Here is a 27,629-nt window from a genome sequence, read left to right as displayed (position 1 = left end):
TAATATAAACACCTGCGGCCATTAGCTGATTCTATCTGAGGCACCGGATAGAAATGTTTATATGTTACAGGCTACTACTGAAAGGCCATTTAAAAGCAAACAGGGGATTAGATACACAGAATGAGTGGTGGCAGGCTATGTAAGCCTTTGGACTTCAAACCATGTTGAACATGTCATTGGAAAAAGTGGAGCGGAACGCCTTTGAAGACAAGAACAATCACATTAAATGGGCAGGAAGGTGAACTAAGAGTAGAATACTCCAAGACATGTTCAGCCTCCTTTCCTCCCTCCTCCTCCTCCTCCTCTGTTTGCAATCATAGTTTAAGCCGTCTGGCGGCCTCTCTTGCTGTGCTATTGAAGTCTAATTTTATTGTCATAAAAGTCACCTGGCAAGCTAAAGCCTGAAACCATCCCATCTACAGAGCCTTTTAAAACTTGCTCTCTGCGCAGTGTTAAAGTTTGAGGAGGTCTGGCCGTATAGAGTGGCCGTTCTTCGTGCAACGGCCATCTGAAATCCCTCTGTCTTTGTCGGGGAGAGCAGACTGTACAAGAGGGTCAGGAGCGTTCCATTAAAGTGTGGTGTTTAAGAGGTGCTGGGGCCAGGGGGCAGATGGAGGGGATGAAGCAGCTGCCAAACATCTGCACCTCTCCTTCGAAGCCTGTGCTCTGTCTGTGGACCGCTGCCTTTGTCACAAACTTCCTGCTTTAGCAGAGGGGATAGAAAGCTCGAGTATCTTCAGAAATGACAGTTGTGAGGGTTTAAAGCTGCCTTTTTGACATCAAAGGACACCTGACTGTAAACTCTCATGACCTCTTGACCCGAGCTATTCAGATCTGCACCTGCATAATACGTAGTGGCGACAGTGCAACTGCATGTTCCAACATCTCCCACAGCATTTATAGATAGTTACTCTCTAATATTAAGGCTATTATTTTCCATAAGCACACCAGCATTGAAAGCTCCATTGTCATTGTCCGCACATTAATCACTATTGAACTCACACAAGCATGGGAGAACTGGGAATTGTGGAAAAGGACGGTAAAAAGCTTTATTATAAACTGATGCAAATGCCATTTTAATGCGCTTTGTATTTGCACATGTAGCCTCAGGCCTTTCAGCAACTGGCAACAAAGGACAAGTCAGCGCTCCATTAGACAACCCCGATCTCGTTTTCTGTCTCTCTGTCTCCTTCTCTCTCTGATCTGCTCCTCCCAGCACACAGCGCCTCCTCCTCGAAACTTGTTCGTCCCTCTCCCGATGAAACGAGCCCGCTCGCAGCTTCCACTCTGCAGTTTGCAGGCTGCACTCCAGTTGGCCGCTGTGCACCGGTGGATGAGAGAGGATTCACACGAACACTATCTACCCAGAAAACTACGAAAGGACTCGAGGATCGGTTGATGTTTCACTCGGGAGTACTCCCCTCAACATGAGGGTCCGCCACTGATTTTTTTTTTTTTTTTCAATTTATTTATTTATTTATTTATTTTTTGGGAATATTGAACGCAGGCTGCCTGTTGCTCAAAGTTCAATATCCGTTTTCCCGAATTTCGGCGAGCAGAACTGGGCGCAATTACGCACGGCGAGTAGCATGGCACCGATTTTGGATCGACGCGCCCCGGCTCTGCTCTTAGTTTGGAGCTACTGCGTCCTGGCGGATACCGCCTTCACGAACTTTTCTTTGGACAACGAGTTCCACTCCAGTTTCATCCACCGTCGGCTGAAGAGCCAGGAGCGCAGAGAGATGCAGCGGGAGATCCTGTCGATCCTGGGGCTGCCGCACCGGCCGCGACCCCACCTCCACGGAAAGCACAACGCTGCCCCAATGTTCATGTTGGACTTGTATAACGCCATGTCCACGGAGGGGGACGAGAACAGATACTCGTACCCGTACAAGCCCGTCTTCACCACCCAAGGCCCACCGATAGCCAGCCTGCAGGACAACAACTTCTTGAACGATGCTGACATGGTCATGAGCTTTGTCAATTTAGGTAGGATCGAAATTCTTCCTCTGTTTATGTGGCCAAAAGCTACTGGAAAGGTTTTACAAAATGAATACAGCAAAACAAAGGTAATAGAGATGGCACAATAATAACAACAATTCACTGACATTCACTGTCATGCGCTCATTCTTAGTCCAGATACCTCAGTTCTTTCAGTAGCATCAATGATAATAGTGAGTATCTGTCTTAAATGATATCTATACGTCTGGCCACTGTGGCAACATTTGATCTTGTCATTACACCTCCAGGAGCAGCACATGTATTTATTTTGATGTCGCACTTGCATGCACAATAACTGTGTTCACTCATAAGACTACTCTACTATGTGCAGTTATCCAGCTAATACCAAGGAGTGTTACATTCCAGTGTCACTCTCTGTCAAACAGCTGTGCAGCCAGCTAATGTTCAGGTTCTGGAGCTGTGCACGATGGGCCTAACAGCCAGCAGCTAATATGTCAACCATGTGTTATCTAAAGAATGAGTAAGTCAACAGCAGATGGGGTCAAAGTGCACCGCGTCCTCCCTCCACACTAATCTGGAGACATCCCTTTAGACCACACATTAATGCCAGTCAATGAGGATCTCAATTTTGTTGCATTTGCCACTCAGTCATGTAGTGTCATGCACTTAACTACAATGGAGTGGTTAAATATTTTTTATTGTGTTACATTAATTGTTTTTTTTTTTTGTCATCTAATCTGTCAAATTGGCATGTTCATCCCAACGAAACACGCCAAGCGAAATGAAACATTATTGGACCGTTTCAGAGCTGTCAACAGCAGCCAGTGGTTAAGTGCAATCATAATAAATAATTACAACATTAGCAGGTGGTGTCAGATTTATGGTCAGATAAAAACACCATTATCCCCTCATTTACTCAACAAATTATACAGTCGCGTGATTGACTTTGTCTTATTTTAGTTTATGACCTCTTATCATACTTCCTCAGAAAACAGACATCATAGTGGGCTGAATGAAATGCTCGGCAGACTTGTGGTAACGAGTTTCAATGTAGTTTTGTCAGGACTTGGACGGTTACATTCACTCCTGGAAAGATCATTGTTGGAGTGTCTTGGCAAGAGAGAGGGAGGTGACACTGGTTCCTCCACTGCACTGTGTAATTACTGTGGGAGCTGCTGCATTGTGACTATTTTTGACAGGCTGTGACACAGATGGATTTGACCACAGAGACTCTCAAAGTCAAGGGCCTTGCAAAGCCAAGGGCCAAGGCAGTAAGCTGACAAGAAAGAATTGGGCTTTTGAGAGCGATAGCACGACGAGAGATTGTTGGGACTCGGCCCATGTCCTTGGCCTGGATGATACTCAAAGCAGTAATAACATCTAAACAAAGATGGGTCACATCAGCTTCAGGGAACATTTTTTTTTACTTAATATATTAGAGGTTTGTGGAAATAAAGTCACACTATCCTCCTGGAGTCTTGGGGCTAATGCAATTGCTGATGGCATCTGCCCATGTTGAACCTTCCCGATGTCACGTGTTCATTGTTCCCGTGCATTTACATATTAAAGTGGGTTTGTGCTATTGCGTTATGTGCAGACTGCCACGTGTTGCATCTGCCAGTTGGGTTCATCCTTAGTTTCACATGATAGCATCAAAAATGCTTCCAGGCAGCATGATTTAAAACAGTAGATAATATTGGGTTTCATTACCCTTCACATGAGACCAAGAGAGACACAAAGAAGTAAGTGATGGCTATCAAAAGGATTGACTATTTCCTCTCCAAATTCCTTCCTCACCACATTTGCTCGTTGTGGCTTTGTTTTCCTATTTAGGTTGTCTGAGAGCAAAATGAGTGTGGCTTTTATTTAAAAACTGTCCCTCAAAACTCTGACTAATGTACTTTGGCACAGTAGTTATGGAGACATGCAGACTTTGTATGCTGGTTACTGCTGCTTGAGAGGCCTTCTTTCGTGCGCTTTTGGGTATTTTCAAAGTCGAGGTCAAAGACCATAACTGATTTCACTGTGGGTACATCACAGAGCTCCGGTGCAGAGCGACACATCTAATTATCACAGCAGTGTAAAAGGCCATATTTCAGCGCTTTGAGCTACTTCATCATTTTAAGCAGTGCTTTGATATTTAAAAGAAAAAGATGGCACTTGGACTTCCTTCCCGATTGCTGTTCAGGGAAGATTGGACACTTTATTGTCAGCGTGTGTGAGTGCTGCACACTCTGGTGCACTCAGTTTAGGCTGGGTGTGGATTTTGGGACAGACCCCAGGCTGGGGACGTCCTCTCACTGAGTCACTTCATTTTTAAAGCCCAGCTGTGTAAATGACTTACAGCACACGTTCAGAATGTACAATGCTACATGACGTGCAACACAGGTCACCTGGGCACTGGGTGTGTGCCGGCCATGCCAAGATAACACGCCAGCAGGTTAACATAATACACAGACTCACTTTATCTCGGGGTGGCAACAGAAAAGAATCTTTCTCTCTCCCTGTCTCTATTTCTCCTTCTCACTGTCTCAAAATATATCTATCTGTCTGTCTGTCGAGATATCTAGCTTTCTCTCCATTTATCCATCCATCCATCACGTTTGTAATAATTATTTAATCACATCTCAGTGGTTTTTGGCAGCATTAGCCCTCAGCCACTGTGAATTAAGGCATTTCCTCCCTAACAGACCACAGCTTCCAGGGCTTTTGGCTGCTACTTAAGTCTGTGCTGAGCCACAGTTCAGTTCAGTTCATGTTAAACTCTCACACAGGCCAATCCCGCCTAACCATCCAGGCACACGCTCAAACAGTCATAATACCGATGCACAAATGCCCGTTTACTCCTCCCAGACCACAGGAAAATGGCTGTGACTTGGACGTCTGCTATTTGTATCCTGGATGACTGAAACAATGGCAATACCGTCCATCACCTGTGTTTATGTTTGGGAAGGGGATGTTATAGTCTTTTACTTCAAAATGTCACCATGAGCTGTGTTAATCACAGCATCCTTATTATTCCTGTTCTCATGCAATCCTGCAATCCCGACTGGATTGGTGTAACCTTTGGTGAGTATGAGGAAAAGAGATAACGCTACATTCCAGCTCTCCATGTAGACATGAGGGCTAAGTAATAAATCACTTCAGCGGTTTATCTGCGTTCAGCACATTCATATTGGGACAACATGGACTGAGCATTTTTTTTGTCCTTAAGTCAAAGAATAAAGTTGGCATTATTCTGCTCTTGTTTTATTTCAGTCTTAGTCAACAAAACCCAGGAAAAGATCACAGCTAAAATATTTTGCGACTTCCCTACTGTACCTGTGGAACCCAGCCTTGACTGCAGTGGTTCCTGCTGAAGATGGTAATCTTAATAACAGCCTATGAATATGTTGTGTCTGTAATTTATTTGAAGAGGCTGGGCGTTGTAGTTTCTATCAAGTATTCCTCACATTGAATTTTGTTTTGGACTCTTCCTGCTGGATTAGACATTTGGTTTTCTGGTGATAGATGGTGAATGTGAGGGGACTTAAAATAATAAAAAGTCATGAAGGAATAACTTTTAAGGAAATTTTTTTTTTTTTTTTTTTGGACAATAAAAAGCTTTAGCTCTTGTTGATGCTGTGAACAGTTACCGACCTACTTTCAGCAATTTTTGAAATCTATAGAGTTTGATTCTGTATTACACGAATCAGTAACACAGTTTCAAGTTCTAAACATGTATTAGATTATGACATCGGTGATTTCCCATACATTTTCCATGTAACACTGTGTCACCGTCATAGAATATCCTTTCTGTACACAGTGGTAGTTCCCGTCCCGTTTCAGCCGGCTGTAGTTGTACATGTTTGTTTGTCCTGTCGCTTCTCTCACTAACCATACCTTAGCTGATGGACCGCTGCATGTGCGAGGCTTTACATCACTCTCCAGGCCTGGACACTCAGAGGTGTGGTGCTGTAAAATAAAAGCATCTAAAAAGTGAACAAATGCCAAGCCATTGAAAATCTACATTACCAGAGTGCATTTAAGAACGTGCTCTGCTGCAGTTAATCAGCACCAGATGTCACACATTTCAAGAAACAGAGTTGAGAAGCAGTAAACAAACAAAGCCCCACTACTCTTTCTCTCTCTCTCTCTCTCATTGTATACATTTGTGGTATGTGACAGCTTGGTAGCTATTATATCACCCAATTTAGCAACAATGTCTAACATGTTGAATAGTTGTAGTTGTGTGGTGTGTCATAGGCATCTCTGCCTATATTTGACTGGTGTGTCGAGGCTGTGATTGTTGAAGGGAGAGGTATCATACATACTTGGCGTGCTGAATGAGTCAGTGCACCACTAGGTAATTATCGTCTGTGTTACCTTGGTGACTTGACAGGGCACCACCTCACCCTCCACCTTACATGGCCCTCCGTCTACTCCCACTGGAGCTGCCACACCGATGTTTGCCAGCTCTCTCTGCTGTGGAGAATGTGTTAATAAGAAGGAAATGGAGAGGCGAGAGGGGAAGAAATGCCTAACTGCTAAATTAGTGTGGATTTATTAGAGACTTTGGCTTTCAAATAGCATTGTGTCACTGGCTGAGACTCTCGCGGCTGCGTGCTCACTCACACTACAATCAAGCAGCTCTGGTTTTCTAAAGTTGATAGAGGTCGACACAATTTCAAGTGAGTAGCTCCAATATCTGTCTTTAAAAAAAAAAATTATACCCATATCTCCTTTTCGTTCTCTCCCCACCCTTCTCTCTATCGCTCCTCGCATTCCTCTCCACAGTGGGCCGCCTGCGGTGCTGAGGTTAATACAGATGTTTCCCTCTGTCTACAGGCCAAAGCAGCTGTGCACTGAAACTTTATCTTTTCATAGTCCAGCAAGTCCCCTCATCTTGACCTCCACCACTATGTCTGGCCTGGTCTCGCATTTATCCCACACGAAGGGCCATCTGATACCAAAATTCTCTTCCGGCCCTCCCTGAACCAGCAGTATTGATTATCAGCACTGGCCTCCGACTTTTAATTAGTTAGTTGTCATATAGTCCCAGTGGTGTTATGAGGAGGTTTTGTCTCCAACCCCCTGCTCTGGCTCTCACCTCCAGAGGTTTAAATCTCCCATGGCCTGAGACATAAAACATTTCAACACTTTCTCAAGTTATATTGTGTGTTTTTCCACTCCCCACCTCTTTCTCTCACATACACACATACACTACCAGTCAAAAGTTTGGACACACTTTCCTATTCATTTGAATGAAAGCGTGTGTCCAAACTTTTGACTCATAGTGCACATCCACACACTTTCTCTGAACCCAAAACACAGTTTTCCCTGTCTCTCCACTTTCTTTCCTCACTCATAAACATACGCATCCAGGAACACGCTTGTACTTTTTGTCAACTGCTGAGTTGTTGATGTGATGGATTTGTCTGTCTTTGTCTCTTCATCACACACTGCAAGCTGATTTTTGAAATATAGGCATGTGGAATAGAAAATTAAAGCAGAGGCATGTGTTGAAACTGAATCTTTCCTCTGCGGCCTGTCCTTGACACTTCTGGTACACCTTTTTTCCTCCCCGTAGATTTATGTGATCGCTTCTGTATACGCTCCCAGTGAGCTGAAAGAGCAAGCATCCGTATGTACTTGGATATATATACATGTGTGGGAAGAAAAAAAAAAAAGACACATCAAAATTTTCCCTAAAAGGAATGCTTCTGGAGCTAATTAGTGTTATTGAGTGTTTTATTGCCTTATGTTGGACAGGGAGTGAGCACGGGCAGAGGAATGTAACTGTTGGTACAGATAGCCCTGCCTTCCTGTCAGGTAGTTTATGCTAATGCCCGCCACAATTTGATGTATTATGCTCAGTTCCAGTGTGTAAATAAATACTGCAAATGGAAACAAGAAAATTTTTCCCAGCAACTTTAGATAGTGAACAGCTGCTGAGATCCAGGTAAGCTATGTTTTTTTTTTTTTTTTTTTTTTTCATTTGTTATCTCCCAGATTCACCTGTTGAACCCACAAGTCCAGAATTGACATCTGGACATTCATAGCAGAACCTCTGTGCTTTTGCCCAGACTAAGGCACTTGCTGGGAGAGATGATGAAACACTCTGCGGGTGGGATTTGACAATATGGCGAGTGGTCAAAAGGCCCAGATGTACCAAACAGCGGGTGCTCTAGCTCTCCTTCAATGATGGACGGAGCTTCTTTATTGCCAGGAATGCAGGGCTCATTTTAGACTTTATAACAAATTCACCCTCCTGCTTCAGAGGTTTTCTTCTTTCTTTCTGTTTCTCAGAACATGACTACAGGTTGGAGTTAAACTAATACAATGCACAACTACTGCAAACCCAGTTAGAAAAGAAGAATAATCAATACACCAAAGCGAGCTGTGAAACTTTAAAAAAGTGCAGCGAATCAGAGCATAAATTATATTTCCACCCCTTGACCGCTTCTCTTTCATCTGGGTTGCTTTGCCCTGCCTTATCAGTGACCTGCAGCACATAAGACTCCTCTGCACTTTCATGACAGCGGGTACCAAGCAGTGAAGCTAAGGAAAGCAGATGTGGGCCAAAGCGAGGGCCTGCCAGAAATCGTGGGACCAACAGCTGTGCTGCTGCAAAAACAAATTCAACACTCTTTCCTTGGTGCTGGGAAACTGACAGGGTGATGGAAAGAGAAAGGATGAGATGAGAAGAAAGGAAAGTGCACAATGTGTGAATGGCGGACGAAAAGCGGATGCTGAATTTCTGTGGAGCAAATTCATGTCTTTTCTTGTGGGAACTTAATTCTGCTGTTGGACCTTTTGTTTTAGAGCTGTCATGTGTGTGTTTGTGCACAGTAAAACACTATTTTAGAGTCAGCTACCCTGCCCAGTCACCAGCTGCACTGTGTGATGTGTGTTAGTTCATCTAGTGGAAGATTACGTTAGCGGAAGCTCGTGATACTTGACCAGGTTCCAACAGCCAAATCAAGGCTTGTAAAAGCTGAGTAACAACTGTATTCAAGTGTTTTATGATAAGTGATGAAATATTGCAACTTGGAATATAAATTGAATGTGGCAGGTTTCTATTTATTCAGGCAAGTGTGCAGCTGTGTGTTTCCAGATGATTTATTTATTTGAAAAGGAATGGACTCTATTTATATCAAATAAACAACAAGCTGTGAAGATTACTGTGCCCATTGTGTGTGTATAAATTCCTACACAAGGATGCTTGAGGAAATTATTTTAACACAAAAAAAAAAAAATTTAGTAGACACAAGAAATCACTATGTCTCTCAATGGCGCTGTGTGTATTGTATGTGAATTTTCCTGAGGTCTATAATAAGAGGCGGCTTGGCTGGTCGAGGAGGGTGTGGCCCCTGTAGCCACAAAATTAAAGAACCTAAAAACAAGGGTATGAGGGGAAGCGTGAGTGGGGGAAACTGAACGGCTGTGGTTCCAAGTCTTTGAGTTGCTTGATCCAGCAGCTAAGGGGAAGTGCAGATGGTCACAGCGTCATTAGCACATGGAGTGCTTGGCGCAGATATGCCCACACCTCTTCGTCCCCATCTCTCAACACATCACATCCCACCGCAGACCAAAGACGGGTGAAAATTTAGGATGTGGTTTCTTAGTTGGCATCATTGCCTTTTACTAATGTACAATCCTTTTCGACAGATTGGAGGGAGCATGTCAACATCTCGGCCCCAATATCCAAGATGACTCAATTTGTCCTGCAGGACTTCAGTCAAAGCAGCATTGGATCACCAGACTAATCATATCAATGAATGTTAATTCAAAATTCTTTATAAAAAAAGAAACAAAAAAAAAAAGATGTAAATTGATAAAATCTTGTTTTACCTGTGAGGGGCTCTTTGAAGCAACCCTGGTTGTGGAAGAAAATATCCTATTAATTTTAAAACAATGTAAAACAAAGTGAGAGTTCAGGCTCCTCTACTGGTTGGATCAACACAAAACTCTTGTTCAAATCATCAGTGCAAAAAGTTAATGACTGCTTTAGAGAGTAAGAAGATATTGGCACGCAAAAATGTGTGTGAAGTTAAGACTGCCAAGATGCTTTGCATACTTCTGATTTACTGTAGACCTCCGGCTCATTTCTTTCTGTCAGTTTTGCAGCCAGGTTTGGAAGGTTGAAGTTGTCCATTATAACTTTAATTCATCAGGAGGGGTCTGACATGAGATCAGACAAAGGCGAAACTTGTAAACCTGATCCTCACATGATCTGTTGATGCCTTGATTTTGTACATCAAACACATCCCAGCTAGGAGAAAATTCATAATTTAATGATAATAAATAATTAAATCAGTGCGTTGATTCGTGAATTTTGCAGGTGGATTTAAGTGGATTTTTTCACCTTTGCAAGGGGCCAAGCATGCTGCTGTCTTCTGGCTTTATGCTAAACCAATTTTTTATTAATATTCATAAAGGAAGGCATAAATATTTGCATTCAATGCTCTGTCAGGATTTGGCTTTAAGCATATTGTAATCCTTTAAAGCAAAATTAGTGCCAGACGTTATAGTCAGATACAATTCTTTCAGTACTATAGTACTATATTCTATCAGTACATCTTATGGGAGTAGAGAGCATGTGTTTCAGTGAGGGAGAGAGAGACATAGAGAGGTTACTAAAGCTGCAATGAGTATAATCCCCCCCCCCCGCCCCAAGAAGAGTTTATTTTGACCTCAAGTCTTAAATATAAAGACTGTGTTTCCTGTGGTTACTGCCTCTCATTGCACACAGGCCCAAAGGGATGTGTACGTGATTGTGTGCACACGCACTAACACTGCGGTCAGTTAATGATTGTTAACTGTGAGTAAGTTATAGCATGACAACATTGGTGACCCTATCCCAATTCCCAGGGAGCACTGTCAGGCACTGCAGCAATATAAATACATCAGACAGTCATGACGTCATGAGTCGTCGCCAGCGGGCAGGATGTTTCCTAAAGTTGTAATGACCCTACTGTGGGTAGTCACCCGGTACCCGGGAGGTCAAACCTTCTTTTTACTGTTTATAGGATAAACATCTTGAGCAATCTGCTCCATCCCTGCACTCAGTTTTTCTTCCCCTCTCTCCTTTTAGCTTACGGAAACTATGACTTACTTGTTCCCAGTTTTGGGCTGAGATTATTGTCTGAGTAAGAGAAACAGAATGAGACAGATCATTATGGTGCATCAGTCACATTTGCATGACTATATAGAGGTGCAGTCCACTTCATGGACCTCCAGATCCCATCATGAAATGATCTGATCTACTTTTAGCTGACTCACCTGAATACCTTACTGGTGCTTGTTTTTCTTTTTTGGGGGGACGTTGGTGTCAGGTGTGTTGTTAGAGTTAATGGGCTCTACAGAGATGCAGAGCGAGGTGCACATAGCGGCGGTGCTGTTAACTCAGGGGAACTGGAGGGGGTGAGCTGGGAAGGGGGGCAGGAGGGTAAAGCTTAAGCCATCAGTTTAGCAAAGTGAGAGCGGTGGCAGGGGTGAGAGCCCCCTCCTACCGAGCAGCGGAAGCGTGTGAGGCAGGACTGAGAGGTGTGAGGATGGCCAAAGGACACTTGGGCTAATACGAGCTGTCAGGTGTGTCCGCTCCTGCTCCGGAGCCTGAGGTGTCGGAGAAGTGTCTTAGGTCTACAGACCCAGGCAGGACTGAGGGTCGGGGGTGGTTGTTAGAGGAGAGCTAAAATGAGTGGAGTGGAAAGAATACCGAGTTTAAGAATAAGGCTTTATGTATTTATGTTGTGGTCAACAAACTCAGACCAACAGGGTGAAAGTCTGCCTCCTCAGCTTTTCTGTCACTCTCAGCCTCAAGCACATTTTTTTATCTGCTTGAAAATGGGTCACAAATACAGAGTTTCATATATTTTTTTTTTCTTTTCAATGAACTGCCGTTGTTCAAATGTTGCACAAACAGATTTTATTCAACTGTGTATTTGTTGTGATAGTGAGTGGTGCTCTTTTTTTTTTTATTATTATTATTATATTTTTTTTTGCTATTTTTGGACAACACTGGAGTTCCAAGCCCCCAAGAGGGATAAACTGTATCAGGCCTTTACTGCATGATATTGTAGGATTTTGTTTCTTGGAATTTATTGACACTAAGAAGTGTTATAACAGTTACTCTTTATGGAACTATTTTAGTGTATTTCCACATTTAGAAAAATATTTCTATAAAAAATGAAAATGTAATCAAATTCAGAAAGCAGTGGAAGGCAATAAAGCAGTAAAGCTTAAATCACTCTTGACTGCATTCTGGAAATAGATTAGAGACTTCATTTTTTAGCTGGAGCAATTCTTTGTAGTGGATAAAATGATAATGAGGCTATATAGATCACTGAGCTGTCAGCTCAGCTGCAGGTGTAGTTACGGACCATGTTAAACTCTTCCCCTTTGGGGTTTTTCAGCAGCAATCTTGTAAAGGGTTGGTTAGATTGATTGAGCAGTCCGCAATTAATGGGACTAGTGGGAACAGTGAGGCGGCTGATCGAATGAGACGAAGTAATAATTTGTTCTTGGTTTAAGTGAATGGTGTTGAATTGATAAACATCTACAGTAACGTCCACATAGATGTAAAACCCCACTGATTACAGGATGAATTGTGTTCAAACTTGTCCAGTGTGCGAAGATAACAGCTGTAGGACATTCTAATGGCCAAAATAGTGTTGAGTTGTCCTTCTCTGAAGAATCACTAGCTCCTTTCTTTTATGATGAAAGAAATAACACACCAGCCGTGTAGTAAAACATGCATTTCCATTTTGGACACTTTTATTGCAAACAGTGGCAGTAGAATGAGTGTGTCATCATCAGAAATTCATTTAAATTGTGATGCAGTTGTACTTGTTAGATTGTCCACAGATGTGGATGAGTGGGATTGTGCTGGTAGCTCAGCAACCATCCTGGGTCTTGGTATTTCCCTGCCAAAGTTGGAGGCAAGGAAGCAATCGACTCTGATAGAAGACTGCTGGAGTTTGATGTTCTCTGCTAATACTGTACAGAATTATTTTAATTATTCAGTGACTGATTGTTATTTGTAGTTCATGTACTGAGTGACTCTTGATGTGGTTTTGTCACTTTTCCAGATCCGCTGTTGTGGCTTGAGACTGTTAATATATGATCTATCTGCTTTGGGTCAAGCTTTTAAACGCATTGATTTATCAATCCAAATATATTCAATTTTTCAATTAAGTCATATTATTTCCAGTTATATAAAAAGCATTTTTAATCAACTAAAATGGAAGTCATAGCTCACATCTCTGACAGTACGACATGTTTGTGATGTTATTTGTATCTGTACCAAATTAACATGGTTTACTTTCCCCACCAAAAATTTTGAAAATATCCATCTTGTCATGTTAAAGTGTTTGTTTTTTTCATGTTTGTTTGTTTGGATCAACTGGATCTGCAAGTTCAGTGCTTTTTTTTTTTTTTGTACTCCTGCTGACAAACCAACAATTTAACCAATAACAGCAACAACAAAAAAGATGAAAACAATAGGAAAAGCATAGAGATTTGATTCAAATTTTCATTGAATGAATACGTAGTTTCAGCAAAATGCTATGTAGAAAATGAAGATTGTTAACAAAAAGTCCCAAATGCCATATTCTGGATTTTGTAGGTTCATGAAGTAATTTTCTGTAGTAGTGTGTATGTTTGTGTGGATGCCTGTGCGTATGTATGGGCGGTCTGTCTGACAGTTGATAAAGAGGGTTGTGAAAGGAGAGGCAGGAGATGATGAGAGACAAGGCACTGACCCCAGGGATGTCTTGCTGGGACATGAGAGGAGCAGGGTCATGGGGGGCACGTCTTGGGGGCACAGGGGTAGTGGATTGGGGGGCGGATTTTAGATGTGTGGATGAGCGAGAGGAGGAGATGGGGATGGGGTACTCCAAACACGGAGCCCTAACTCATGAGAACCAGATGAAGGGCAGACTGGATTACTCTCTTGGGCTATGAAAGGAAGAGAGAGAAGAAAGAGGCTCATAAAGCTGTCAGAGTCATCCTGCAGCTCTCTATTGTGGCTCAGTGTGTGCCAGATGAACCGCTCAGAGTGCTAGTCCTCATAAATGTTTTAATCATGAACCAACATGTGTACTACATATCCATAGATGGGGTTTTTCTGGGACTGATATAATCTGACAAACTATGGACTCTGGAGAAAAAAATAAATCTTAAATAATGATAAGAAGAAGACCAGTCGTATGTATGTGAAAGATTACAAACATAAGTCTTGTATACCTTGAAGTCGTAACTCAAACAAAAAGCTTTTTTTTTTTTTTTTTTTTTTTTTCTAGATGAGGGAGAATGCAGAATAACATGAGCAGGGATAACATTTGGATACAGTAACAATAAATTATGATACACATTTATTCCTTTTCCATGTTTGATTTGTTTCAGTGGAGCATGACAAGGAGTTCCTACCGGTGCGTCGGCATCATAGAGAATTCCGATTTGATCTGTCACGGATCCCCGAGGGTGAGGCGGTCACTGCTGCTGAGTTCCGGATATATAAAGACTTCATTCATGAACGTTACGATAATGAGACCTTCCGCATCAGCGTCTACCAGGTGTTGGAGGAGCACTCTGATAGGTAAGTATGGTCTATCTGTCTATGAATATATGTATGCATACTTAGACACAACTACACTTTGCGTCACCAAATCACTGACATTTTGCAAACTGAACAGTCATTAACAGTAATTAAAAATGATTTATCAACAGTGAAAATCAGAAAGTGCTTTTCTAATCTGGAATCTTATTTAGTCATAACAAGACCTAATCTGGGGCATCCAGTAGGTGCACGTAACTGTGGGATGGCCCGTGTCCTGCTCTCTTTGACTCCTCCTAAAGGTTTTTGTTGTCCAGAGGGAACAACACACTCATTTATTCCTTTGCCAGAGACAGGCCTGGGTACGTGAATGAACCAGAGCTCTGTGACACACAATCTGCCCAGACAGAAAATAGGTCGGGATTCATGAATGGCCTCACGAAGAACAAGAGATTTTAGTCTCCAGAGGGGAATGAGTAGAAAATCACTGCGGGACAATAGCACTGACTTGGATATGAACTGTTTTTTAACTCACTGCTTTTCACACAGTCCACAGCTGTTTTTTTTTTTTTCTCTCTCTCTTCTCGCTCAAGTTTTTTCTCTTCCCCTTTGGCTTTCTGGCTCTCAAAAAATTCCAGCGAATGATGGACTGTGTGTAGTGTATGATCGGACGGGCCGTTTATAAAGCCATTATTGTCAATTAAGAAAATGAAGTGTTCCCCTGGGCCGCACCATCTGGAGTTTTCTCTCTCCCTCCCTCACGTGCTATCTTCTTCTATCTCTCTCTCTCCCTGCCACACAGCTATGCCTCTCTCGCTCACCCCTCCAGTGATTTGGCTAAAGCTCATTTAGCTTTACATTTTGTCTCGTGGTTTCAACCTGTCTTTTGCAACTGTGCATGTAATCCCTGTTGACTTATGTTCAGCTGTGTGAATTTTTACCGCTCTCTCTGTCCTATCCAGGGAGTCAGACCTGTTCTTGCTGGACTCACGAGTGATCTGGGCAGCAGAAGAGGGCTGGTTGGTGTTTGATGTGACAGCCACCAGTAATCACTGGGTCCTTAACCCTGGCAGGAATCTGGGGCTACAGCTGGCTCTGGAGAGCAAAAATGGTGAGTGTCACACAGATCAGTGACATTAGATGAGGAACATTCGTGAGAAAAGAAACAAGCAAACAAAGGGAATGAGGGCAACAGGAAAAAGACCTGATTCAAGAGCCACTAGAAATAAAAACGCCAGCGTTGTGCTTTTAGATTCCACGCGTGTAAATTATGGCAAAAATGTATTGATTCAAAATACAGGACTTTGTTGAAAACATATTCTACAGAAGTAAATGCACTTTGTTACCTCCATCCTTGAGGTTAACCGCGCAGAAAGCATGAAAAACTGCAGAGTGCTATAAAACCTCAGAACCATCAAATTATCATATCCTTCAGACAGACCAAACTTAGCTATTTCTATAACGTGGAGTTGTTGGATATTGTTGGATGTCTTAGAAACAAGAAGGCCTGCAGTATATTAAAACATGCAGGCTGTTCTCTGAAAGGCCAATCACAGGATTTATTATTTGCGCACACACCGTAAAGATAAATCAAACCCCGCTGCTCATCATTCATCGTCGGCAGTCTGCCTTACCCTCAGCATCATTAGCAGCCATACAGAAAACACACTGCGTTATAGTACGGATAACATCTCAGCAGTTTGTCATGATGCAGTTCAGATGTTAGTCAGTGGAAAACAGTTCAAAAATGCGTTTCGGAACATTATCTCTCACAAGATGGCAGGATGTTACATGTTAGTAGAGAAAAACAGGCACTCTGTTGCTTTTATGTTGTGGGAGGGGTGTGCTAGGGAGGTTGTATCCTTGAGTGTGTGTTTGTGCGTTGAATCCCGTACGCAGGGTGATAGGTGAGCATGTACAGACAGGCGCAAGGGACGTTCTGTCGCCAGCAGCGACCAGAAGTCTTGATTTACCACCAAAAGGTGATCAGAAACACATTCTTCCGTGTGAGAACAAGGTAGATGTGGCTTGAGTGTACATGCGCACACGTGCACAAATACACGAACACAAATTTACACACAGCCACGAGTACACAAGTATAGAGACTGAAGTTTTTTCTAATATGTTCTTGGAGGAGAAGGGATGATAAAAAGGGAAAGGAATTCACATTTATAAAAGCGATTGTGATGAAAAATAAACGACAAAAGTGTGGAAAGAGAGGGCGCACACATCTGCGTAAAAACTTCCTTTCATCTTATCTGTTTCGATGTAGATTTCCGTTTCTTTTGAGGTGACACCTGTTACAGCACCCTCTGTCTCCCCCTGCAGGTGAGAGTATAAATCCTCGTGTGGCCGGGCTCATTGGTCGGAGTGGGCCTCAGAATAAACAGCCCTTCATGGTGGCCTTCTTCAAAGCCACTGAGGTGCACCTGCGAAGCATCCGCTCAGCACCGACGGGTGCCAAACAGCGTAATCCTAACCGCTCCAAAGGGGCAAAGAGCCAAGAGGCTCTCCGAGTGGCCAATGTTGCAGGTAAGCGTATGTGCTGTGCCTACAGTCAATGCTGATTTAGACTCATGTATTGGGCTCACTCCCCCTTTTTAATCGGACTTTTGTCGGCTTTGTGATGAATCTGTAGAAAGGGATGCAGACGACTGATACTTGTCTCTTGGTTTTCATAGCACATGGGCCAAAAACGTACGTACGTAGACGCTCACATGCATCCACAAATATACAATATATCCAGAACCAACAAAAGTATGCCTTTGGAAGTGATGTGGTTTTTGCTCAACTTAACTCGCAATGCACATGGAGGGCCTTTGTTTTGGAGGTGTGAGAGGGCTATGTTTATGTGAAGTACTGAAACATTAGACTGTAATGCCTTAGCTTCAAATATATCTCTGCTGTCTTTGTTTATTTACACAAGCATTACAGAGCAGTCAGGGCCAAGTTCCCTGCATGGAGGTAAGGCAGTGCAGGCTTTTATAGCAGAACACATCTGTACTGTGTTGTGGGGCAACAGGGGTGCAACACATGGGCCAAATGGGCCTGTTTGGAACTTTGGATACCAGTGGTCTTTAACTAGATGATGAGAACCAGTCACTTGAGAGCATTTCCAATGAGAAACACTCTTAGGAACTATTGTATCATAGGACTTCAGAGGTCACCAAAAGAAGGTGAGAGAGACAGAGAGAAAGAAAGAGAGAGAGAGAGAGGAGGAGTGGGGGTGTTACCATTTGACAGTAAACCAACTCGTAACACATGGATGAGACAAAAAGAAATGCTGAAGTGAGTGTGGGGAAAGAAGAGAGAAGGCTCAAGTTATGAAAAATGCAGCAAGCCTACTGTGTGCACATCTGTTTCAGCCAGTGGAAACTGAAAGCCTAGCAGAGTGACCTCTGAGCAGGGTGGCCCATTCATTTTGAGCAATTACCAAACTGCTGCTGTATCTGGAGGTGATTTGCTTCAGCCATTGTCTAAATGTTAATGTTTTGTACGAGGACATTGGTTGTGTTTGGATCTGTTCTTTATCATCTCTGCCTAATTGGGGCCTGACTGCAGTAAATAGTTACTCTTGCAGCTGATTGGGATAATGGCACATATATTGACTCTCTCTCTTTTGTCTGTCTGTGCTTGTCTCCTCAGAAAACAGCAGCACTGATCAGAAGCAGGCCTGTAAGAAACACGAGCTGTACGTCAGCTTCAGAGACTTGGGGTGGCAGGTACGGAAAGTATTCCTCTCCCAGGTAGCTCCAAGTTGCTTGGGCCAGCAGTTGCTGGTTTAATCTCAGTATCTTGATGAATGAGGCTTAAACTGGCCAGCATTTACTTTAGCCACAGAATATAATTTCCACTGGGCACAAGTCCACTGAAGTTTTAAAGTTTCAACATGATTTAGCCCCTGGAAATGTGTTCTTGGGCTCAATCAAACTTTGCCACGAGTGTTGCGTAATCAGGTAACATACAATCTGTGCTAAACATCTGTTGATGCAGAATGAAGGCAAGCTCTGCAGACACTTCCCACACCTGTAAAAGCATGTGAACAGCACCATTATTTCAGCAGTGTTTTGATTGGAAGTTTTCATTTTATAGACCTAATATTTAATCTTGTTTATCACTACGTTTATAATATAAAAATTTCACACTTCAGTTACTAGTTATTCTCCAAGAAGATGCTAGAGTCAAAGATGGTAAGTAAAAGGACTGTGACTAGTTTAATAACAGTTCAAAGTCAGTATCACCCTGCTGAGAAAAAAGGCTAGGAGCATGACGCATGACTCTGTTACATGATACTTTTAATTCCAGTAATTGGAGATAAATGCAGGAAATAGTGTGCACATATAAAAAGGCCGAGTTCCATGATCCCACCACACCACCACCACCCTTCTAAAACCAGCCCAGGGTTCTAAAATGGATCTATGGCAAATGTAGATGTGGCAAGATAAGCTTTGCATCGCAGCAACTAAAGCTTATCTTGACACGTCTGCACTTATTAAGCCGTATAGGAAGAAGATCAATCGCATTTGGTCATGGTGGACTCACCATGACTATGCTGAGCATTGCGTGTGTCTACATGGCTACCTGGGCTCCACGCTCCTTCACTCTCCTCTATCCTTTCACTTCTGTGTTACAGCCCACTGTATAAACCGTTTCCTCAGTTCCACAACTTAAATTTCTCTCTGACTCACTCATAACTCTCAGGACTGGATCATCGCTCCAGAGGGATATGCAGCATACTATTGCGAGGGAGAGTGTGCCTTCCCGCTGAACTCCTACATGAATGCCACAAACCATGCCATTGTGCAAACCCTCGTGAGTAACCACGAAAGCAGACTAAAAAACCCAGCAGTCATGTTAAGAGTCTAATCATCTCGTCACCTGTCAAAAGAGTGTAGCGGCTGCTGGAACTGCCATATTTAATGATGTAGCAGGAGTTTCAGATAGTCAATATTTATTCATTGTGTAATGATGGATCAACCATTAGACTTCAACTCTTTTTCTCCAGGTTCACTTCATTAACCCAGACACCGTCCCCAAGCCTTGCTGCGCACCAACGCAGCTCCACGCCATCTCTGTGCTCTACTTTGATGACAGCTCCAACGTCATCCTCAAGAAATACCGCAACATGGTGGTCAGAGCTTGTGGCTGCCACTAGACGCTCTCTAGCATCTTTACATAGACGCACAAAATCACAGGCACACACAACCTAATCATATGTGGAGAGGGCTTTCCTCCTGCTGTCATTTGAAACACAGATATGAGGAAACAGTAAAAGAGATGATTTTGGACTTGATGAACGTTCTGAGAGTTCAAGATGGTTTCCTGTGTGGAGAAAAGCTCCTGTCTCATTTTCAAGGTTGTCCCGAAGTAAACATGTTGTTGAGTGGCTAAAAAGAAGTTCAATCAATTTTAGATTCCATGCTCCACCACAAGTACACACACACACACACACACACACACACGCACACACACACACACGCACGCACGCACGCATGCACGTGCACAAACACAAACACGTGCAAACACACTCACGTTTGTGCTTTCTACTGTGTATACAAGACATTTAAAGCAGTGATTGTACTGTATATTCATTCACAGTCAACAATCTTTTGTTTATTTCAATAACTGTTATTGTAGTTCATTCTTTACTGTAGATTTTATTTTACATATATATATATATATATATATATATATACATATATATGTATGTATATATATATATATATGTATGTATGTATATATATATATATATATATATATATACGTATGTATATATATATATGTATATATATATATATATACGTATGTATATATATATATGTATATATATAGAGCTATGATTGAGAAACCCAGATGGACATTCTGAATTTCTTCTGTGTACAAAACTGTGTAAATAATTTTTTTCAAACAAAGTAAGAAGTGTATTTATTTCCTGGAATATCACTTGGGTTTGTTATTTTTTTTTCTCCTGTATGTAATGCTGCCTGTTTTCTTTCACATCATTGTACACAGAAACTGTCATGCCACGGAAAAGAAAACACAGCTGACAGAAAACTACTTTGACTTGGGCGTTGAGGTCAAAGTCAATGCACCTCTTTCTGTCTTGTACGCTATGCACAGACGGTGGGAGGTAATTTATGACAACTTGGACCCGTGGAAAGGCTTACACGTTTCATTAGTCGAAGCTGTTACATAAACCTGATGCACATTTTCATGACAACAATCACTTGGACTGTCAGAGAGATGGAGAGAGACTTGTACAAAGCATCTTTCTCTGCGTGCAAAACATTTTCAGGTTTATATTCCTCTGCTGTAATACAATCTATCATATTTAATAGGTCTATTTATTGAGATCTGGCTAAGCCGTTTCTACATTGTGCGCCATTGTCTCAACCATGTTTTACTGCTGAACTGGTACAACAATAAACTGGGAGAAAAAAAAACAATAAAACCACCTTGAGTTGTGTTGTTTCATTTGGACCAAAAGCAGAATTAAATCGCTGGACCCATGCTGGTATTGCTCTCTCTTACACATTCCTGCACAAATATTTGCTTAGATTGTGGCTACATCCTTTACCTGCTGACCTTGAATCCATGATAATTGCTCCAACATTTAAAAACAAAATGAAAATGTCTGTGTTTATTCAGACTAATGATTAGTTACGTATGTGTTTGTATATGGTTGATGTCTGTGAGGTGCATGTGTGTTTTTTTTTTTTGTTTTTTTTTTTGGGGGGGGGTGTTCTTTGTAGGCAGTTGTTTTCATATGACATTTAATATAAAGCACATGCAGTTTATGTATAACAACGGGCGACATTAATTAAAAGCCTGAGCATAATGTTTGACATTGAAAGGTGGAGTAGATTGTGAGAAATACTCTCAGCATGTGTGGGTGTTTTTTTTTTTATATTATTATCATTATTATCATATATCAGTTTTCTAATTGTATTCTGTTATCTTTGCAGATAATTACTTGTCTTGTTTTTAATTGGAGAAGTGTTGATATAATTCTGCAGCTCGCAGTTTTATTTGGCCTCATATACTGAAAGGCTTTTACAAAGGCAAAAAAAAAAAAGAAAAATAAAAAGATCAAGATGGAAATGAAAACATCCTTACCTTTAAGGCAAGTATTTATTTGTGATAGATTGCATAGGAAGCCTGTGCACAAGGCAATCTCAGTCCAGACTCTTCTCATCAGTGCTCAACTAATGGTGGGAAAGCTACTTAACACTCAGAACAAAAACCTCTTGTCCTCTCTTGAGAACATCTCGTTTCCTATCACTTTTTTTAACACCCTTGAATGTCGATAGCACCTGCTGGCTCCCGTCTGTTCTTCCTGTCATGATCTCTTCACACTTCACACATCAAATAGATGCATCGAGTGAACTAAACTGATGCTTTAGTGTTTTCCCTCACCTGCTGTGTAATGGAAGTTGCTTTGAATAAAATTGGCCCCTAAAGTGCAAAATGTAAATACCAAAGGCTGAACCCTTTAAATTTGGTCCTCTTAAAGTTGTTATGAAGCAGACTTTTGGCATTTATTTTCCATAATAGTGAAGTAAGGCTCCAATAAACCTTGACCTTCTGAGACTTCAAATGGTACTGACTCTTGCATACATTATGAAGTGTTCTTTTGCCACAGAGCCACTGCAGGGACATAATGTTTTCGTGTACTGATTCGGACTTGATAGTGGATGGACTAAACCGGTATGGGGAGGAGGACTTTACTGCTACACGACTGCGCAAAATTATCACCAGATCCAGCAACAAGTACCAACGACTGAGAGGGCTGCTCTGACTGTGAATGAATGAGCCCATGTTACTTTCCCCCCGCTTTTGGTGAACATTAAATTCAATAAATTCGAAACACTTTGTGTGGGGAGTCAGCAGGAACGCAGATTTGCACTGCCCTCTGTTGAGGAAAGCAATAACTGCACTGTGTGGAATCAGACAGCATTGCAGCCCACTGTTTGCTCTCAGTAACACCTTTGACAGATTTCTCATTGACTGAGGAAATGTGATAAATCAGACAAAATGCAGGCGGAGCCTTTGGGAGGAATGAGAAACAAAACAAAAAACTTTACACCCTCATACTTTCATTTACACATGGAACCTTTCTGTGTGATTCAGACAAGTACAGCTGTGTGTGTGTGTGTGTGTGTGTGTGTGTGTGTGTGTGTGTGTGTGTGTGCGTGCGTGCGTGCGTTTGTTTAATGCTTCCTGGTGCTGTCCTACAGCTATAGTGAAGTGAGGCTTTCTCAAGAAAACGAAAAGTTTCTGTTAACTTTTGTCAGCTTCATCTTGTTCAAAATAATATTTAGCTGAATTGGTTTTGTGGCCACAGTAAAGACAGACTTTCAGAGTGGATTTAAGGATGAGCTCCCTTTTAACCCTAACCCTAACCCTGACTTGACAAAGGCAAAGACATTGACTCATTTCACACAGTGACCTTAAGTTTAACCGCCCCCCCCCCCCACCCCACACACACACACACACACACACACCGTGCTTGGAAATGATTAAACTTTCGCTGCTGGGTCTGTAAGACAAGGGGAAACCGAAAGCATCAACTGAGCACAAAGCTTTCGCTTTCGGTTCCACACTCACTCAATTTTAGGTTCGACTTCTGCATTTAAGTTTGCGATTAGCTCTCTTTCTCTTTAACTTTTGGAAATTATGTATTTATTTTATAATTTTTTTCCCTAACCATACTAAACGTTGCTTGATATCAAAAGCAGCGTCAGGAAAAAAACTACTTTTTTTTTGGTCTGAGGTTATTTTATTCCTTTTTTTGTTTTTGTTTTCTTTTCCTTTTCTTTTTTTTTTTTGTTTTTGTTTTCAAGGGTTAGAAGTGGACCAAAGAGTGGTCGAGCTGCTTTGAACATCTCAGTGACTCTCTGAAAGCTCTCTGAAAGCCAGTTATGCGCTGAAGATGACAGAAACAGCCAAGCTGCACCTGAAAGAGTGGCTGATCAGGCAGATAGACAGTGGCCGGTATGAAGGACTGAGCTGGGAGGATGAGGAGAAGACCATGTTCAGGATCCCGTGGAAACACGCAGCCAAGAAGGACTACAAGCAGACGGAGGATGCGGCTCTGTTTAAGGTCCAACATTTCGTTTTCTCAACCATAACGAGGAACAAGTGGAGTTAGGCTCTAATGCAATATTAACAGATTGGCTTTGTTCTAAGAACGTACTGATGGAGGGGATCCAATCAATACACTGACTGGAATAATACAAAGCTTTTGTATTTGGCTGGAAAGTTGATTAATCTATTCTAATTAGTAATTACGGGGGGGGACGGCAACAAAACAAAAGCTCATTGCCACTTTATCTTCTTGCGAAAGAAGATGGATGTTTTCGCAAGAACTGCTTCTTAAAGTTATAACACTGTATTCGACAAATACAGTGTTATACAGTGTTATTAACCAGCGGCTTTACTTTCATTCTATGGTGTTTCTTTTTTTTTTATACATGTTTTCAAAATGCACGCATAAAGACGGGATATGTGGATGTTTTCGTTCAGGCCTGGGCTGTGTATAAAGGCAAATACAGGGAGGGAAGAGATAAAGCTGACCCCACCATGTGGAAGACCCGTCTCCGGTGCGCCCTAAACAAGAGCACAGACTTCCAAGAGGTCGCCGAACGCAATCAGCTGGACATCACTGAGCCATATAAAGTCTACCGTATTCAAGGTGACAGTGGCTCAACCAGGCCAGCAGGTACAACCAAAGAAAATGTCACTTTGGCTTTTAGGTCTTCTTTTGATTAACTGTTGATCAAGAGCACTGTGTTTATACTTTCTTTTATCAAATAGCAGCATACTGAGGCAGCATACTTTTGAGCTTTTTGGTTTGTTGTTTGTTCTATAATGTCCTTCCAACTCAAGTCTTTTGTTTTAATCACATTTGCCATCATTTGTTTCATCTCCCAGAGGCTCAACAGGTCAACGTTCAAATGATCATTCAGGCTAAAACGTCTCCAGCGTTCACTGGTTTTGGTGAAAATGAGGTGAGCAGCAGAAAAACAAGCTACCAACAGACAAAAATGAAAATCTCTTTAATGCCATTTCTTTGGGTGTGTTTTTGCACCAGAAAACTCAACTTTTGGAATGTGAGAAAACTCTGCTCTTCTAAAAATGGCCCTTGTGTTCCTTAAAAAAAAAAAAAAAAAAGAAGAATTTTATACAATGTCACCTAATATGTGTTTTTTGCAGGTTTGCCGTGAGAAGAAACAGTTTCATGCGAATAAAGACGAAAACCTGCTGACTAGTAAGTGTTACACACACTCACACGTTAGCACTGCAGTGTTGAATGGCTTTGGAGAATGGTGCCTATTGATATCAGAAGGCTATTTCTTACCCACAGATATGGTTTTAAAATGTTTTGCTTTAAAACCACCAATAACTGAGAAGAGTCCATCTGTGACCTCAAAGCCTAGAGCAGTAAACTCAAATGACAAAGTTATGTATCCCAGTCAACGTAAGATGGTTGGTCCCCGTACTTTGATCAGAATTGACCAACTCAAACATCCATTTACCTCAAATGGGTCCCATGAATGCTGCTTATGGGAGATACTTTATCCAGGTAATGTTTGAACAAATACAGGAAGGCAGTCAGGTGTGTAAATGTACTGATGTCCATGGCATTGTCATTTTGATCATGTCGGTGTCCTGGTTTCATCATTTAGCTCAAAGCACTGCTGTACCTAAATAAAGTCTTACAGAGCGGCCAGCGGGACTGTCGCCTTAGTCTTTTTGTTTGCTGTTTGTGAATCTTTCATTTAAGGTGAGATTCACCTCCGCAAAGGTTGTAGACGCCTTTTTGGTGCCTGGCTGCTTGAGAGAAAGAGCGTTCATTTACAACGGCAGCTTTAAATGGAAATTTAATCCCCAGCCGCTCTGCCTCGGGCTTCACTGTATTTTTGGGTGAGGAGCTGGCAAGGGAACATGTCCTTCCTGGGACAACAAATATCAATGAATAAATGGGACATCTTTGCAGGAATTGATGAAAAGTTTCTAAAAAAAAAAAAAAAAAAGAAGTCTTAAACTCATAATGAGTAATCTAACCCTAACCCTAACCCTAACCCGTCTTCCCTATAGCCAACCCACATTAGGCCCGCTAGCACAAGCTGCTAGGGATTTCACAACAACAAGGATTTCATTTTCTTCATTTCTGAAGTAACCTTGTAAATAGACTCATAGTAAGCTACAGTATGGAGATTTTACTGATAAATCATGTCTGTGTTCTCCTTTAGAAGACCTGCTGAAGGAGCACATGTACTGTGAATTAACAGGGAAAAATCCGATCCCCGCTCCTTTACCCCTCATCAGCCCTGCATCTACAGGTACGGGAATCTGCGATGAAGGAAACAGCTGAACATGGCCCTTGGACTTTATGACCTTTAGAAAAACTTGCATTTTGTCTGTTTGTGTGTGTGTGTGTGTGTAGATTTTCGCATGCATGTGAAGTTATTTTACCAGGGCCAATGCGTGATGAAAATGACCACCACAAGCCAAGATGGATGTTTCATCCTGCAGGGCTGCGTTCCTGTGGGAAACGAGCGGATCTACGGACCGTGCACCGCCCAGCAGCTCTCGTTCCCCTCCCCTGCGTCTGCGTCCCTCCCGACATCCATAGCTGCAGCAATGGACTGCCTTCTCCATCACCTGGAAAGGGGCGTGCTATTATGGGCGGCCCCAGATGGGGTGTTCATCAAGCGGTTCTGCCAGGGAAGGGTGTACTGGAGCGGTCCCATGGCCCAACACACTGACCGGCCCAACAAACTGGAGCGTGAAAAGACCTTCAAGCTGCTTGATATACCCAGATTTGTCAGCGGTAAGGCAATGCAGGTCTACTAAACAAAACAGAATCCATTAGTTGATATAGATGTAGCTGGAACGGAATTTGATTTATTCACTATGACAAATAAAAACAAACACAGAGAAAGCGACATATTCATACGGGTGATCTATTGTCTGTGTAGAGCTACAGAGCTGTTTACAGGGGAAGGGACCTATACCTCTGTACAAGATTGACCTCTGCTTTGGAGAGGAGTACCCTGACCCCAGCAACCCCAAAACCAAGAAGCTGATTATGGCACAGGTCAGTCACGATTATGCTCGAAAAGAACCTAAACTCTCTCTGTTTTCTAATTCATCTCCTGTTCCACATTTCTTATGAATGCAGATTGTGTTGTTGTGTTTGTCCTGTAAATCCGGGATTAGGTGTTTACAGATGCTTCACTTTTAACCCAAACCGGCCTCGTATCACATATAGATTCCTGTGTCCTGTGAAGACAAGGGTCAGGATTTTTCCCAAATCAATGGAGATGTGTTGACGATGATTTCCTTTCAGGCACATTTATAATTTTATCATAATATCACCTTTCCTGCTGTATATCAGCAGGATTACCATTCTGGTACATTGGCAGACGAGGCATCAATTTATTCATTTCACTGGAAATCATTTATGACCTATTTACGTTTTTATGGTGAATAAGTAATTAGTGTTTACCGGACTGTTTATTTGTCTCATGGCAGTTACACAGACACATGTCAGAGTGTTTAGCTTTGGCAGAGGTGAGTGCCATCCTAGTTTTTATTTTACAATGAATTAAAATTCAGACTAGATTCCAATTAGTCTCTGTGTATAAGCTGTTAAAATAATTCAAAGTCAATCCATTAACAAGACGAGGAGAACTACCTAATTCGGTTTCGAATGCTGCCTGACGGGTATTTACCATCACCAGTAGAGGTCCTCGTAAGCATAAAGATTGTTTATTGCACTGTGCTCTGTTGGCCAGGTGGTGCCAGTGTTTGCAGTGTCGCTTCTACAGAGGTTCGGCTTGGGAGAGAGCGAGGAGAGGCAGTCGGATCATGACTCCAACACAGAGGGAGAGAACATGTAGCTGTAAAAAAAAAGTTACCCAGTACCAGGGTAACAATGAACAATAGCTTACTCAGGTGCGACTTCAAAGGATACCGAAATTCATCATCGTAGCTGGCGATGCTCTGGAGAAATGGTGGAAGTTCTGCAATGTAAAGTTTGCAAGCTTCGTTCTTTAAGTTTGTTCTTCTTACCATATAGGGGTTACTTTTACCATCCACCATGCAGCCTGACTGGGGAAAA

The 27,629-nt window shown here is 42.1% G+C and overlaps 2 protein-coding genes across 3 annotated transcripts; both read left to right on the top strand.

Annotated features, from left to right (window-relative positions):
- Positions 1-1,305: 1,305 nt before the first annotated feature.
- Positions 1,306-20,148, top strand: bmp7b (bone morphogenetic protein 7b). 2 transcript variants are annotated; one of them, XM_029506003.1, is made up of 7 exons: positions 1,306-1,989; positions 14,350-14,542; positions 15,463-15,611; positions 16,829-17,032; positions 18,146-18,222; positions 19,202-19,312; positions 19,506-20,148. In XM_029506003.1, exons 1-7 carry the CDS (start codon positions 1,590-1,592, stop codon positions 19,653-19,655), a joined length of 1,284 nt encoding a protein of 427 aa, XP_029361863.1. In that variant the 5' UTR covers positions 1,306-1,589; the 3' UTR covers positions 19,656-20,148. The 2 variants fall into 2 exon arrangements, with proteins under 2 accessions (XP_029361863.1, XP_029361864.1); XM_029506004.1 differs by lacking the exon at positions 19,202-19,312.
- Positions 20,149-23,107: 2,959 nt separating this feature from the next.
- On the top strand, positions 23,108-27,410 carry irf10 (interferon regulatory factor 10). Its single transcript, XM_029505764.1, has 8 exons — positions 23,108-23,603; positions 24,026-24,221; positions 24,434-24,510; positions 24,716-24,770; positions 25,756-25,845; positions 25,950-26,336; positions 26,485-26,603; positions 27,304-27,410. Exons 1-8 carry the CDS (start codon positions 23,433-23,435, stop codon positions 27,406-27,408), a joined length of 1,200 nt encoding a protein of 399 aa, XP_029361624.1. The 5' UTR covers positions 23,108-23,432; the 3' UTR covers positions 27,409-27,410.
- The last annotated feature ends 219 nt before the right edge of the window (positions 27,411-27,629 follow it).

This window comes from Echeneis naucrates, chromosome 7 (genome assembly GCF_900963305.1).
Source record: "Echeneis naucrates chromosome 7, fEcheNa1.1, whole genome shotgun sequence".
Classification (NCBI taxonomy): domain Eukaryota; kingdom Metazoa; phylum Chordata; class Actinopteri; order Carangiformes; family Echeneidae; genus Echeneis; species Echeneis naucrates.
Note: the sequence above shows the minus strand (reverse complement) of the source record. Positions and strands in the feature narration are given on the sequence as shown.

What these genes read in the sequence shown, in the direction of transcription:
- irf10 (XM_029505764.1), top strand. Translation starts at nt 23,433, where the DNA reads ATGACAGAAACAGCCAAGCTGCACCTGAAAGAGTGGCTGATCAGGCAG. An exon ending in TATACCCAGATTTGTCAGCG is followed by an intron (nt 26,337 to 26,484) that starts GTAAGGCAATGC and finishes TTGTCTGTGTAG; the next exon opens with AGCTACAGAGCTGTTTACAG. An exon ending in AGAAGCTGATTATGGCACAG is followed by an intron (nt 26,604 to 27,303) that starts GTCAGTCACGAT and finishes TCTGTTGGCCAG; the next exon opens with GTGGTGCCAGTGTTTGCAGT.
- bmp7b (XM_029506003.1), top strand. Translation starts at nt 1,590, where the DNA reads ATGGCACCGATTTTGGATCGACGCGCCCCGGCTCTGCTCTTAGTTTGG. An exon ending in CATGAGCTTTGTCAATTTAG is followed by an intron (nt 1,990 to 14,349) that starts GTAGGATCGAAA and finishes GATTTGTTTCAG; the next exon opens with TGGAGCATGACAAGGAGTTC. An exon ending in TTGGAGGAGCACTCTGATAG is followed by an intron (nt 14,543 to 15,462) that starts GTAAGTATGGTC and finishes TGTCCTATCCAG; the next exon opens with GGAGTCAGACCTGTTCTTGC.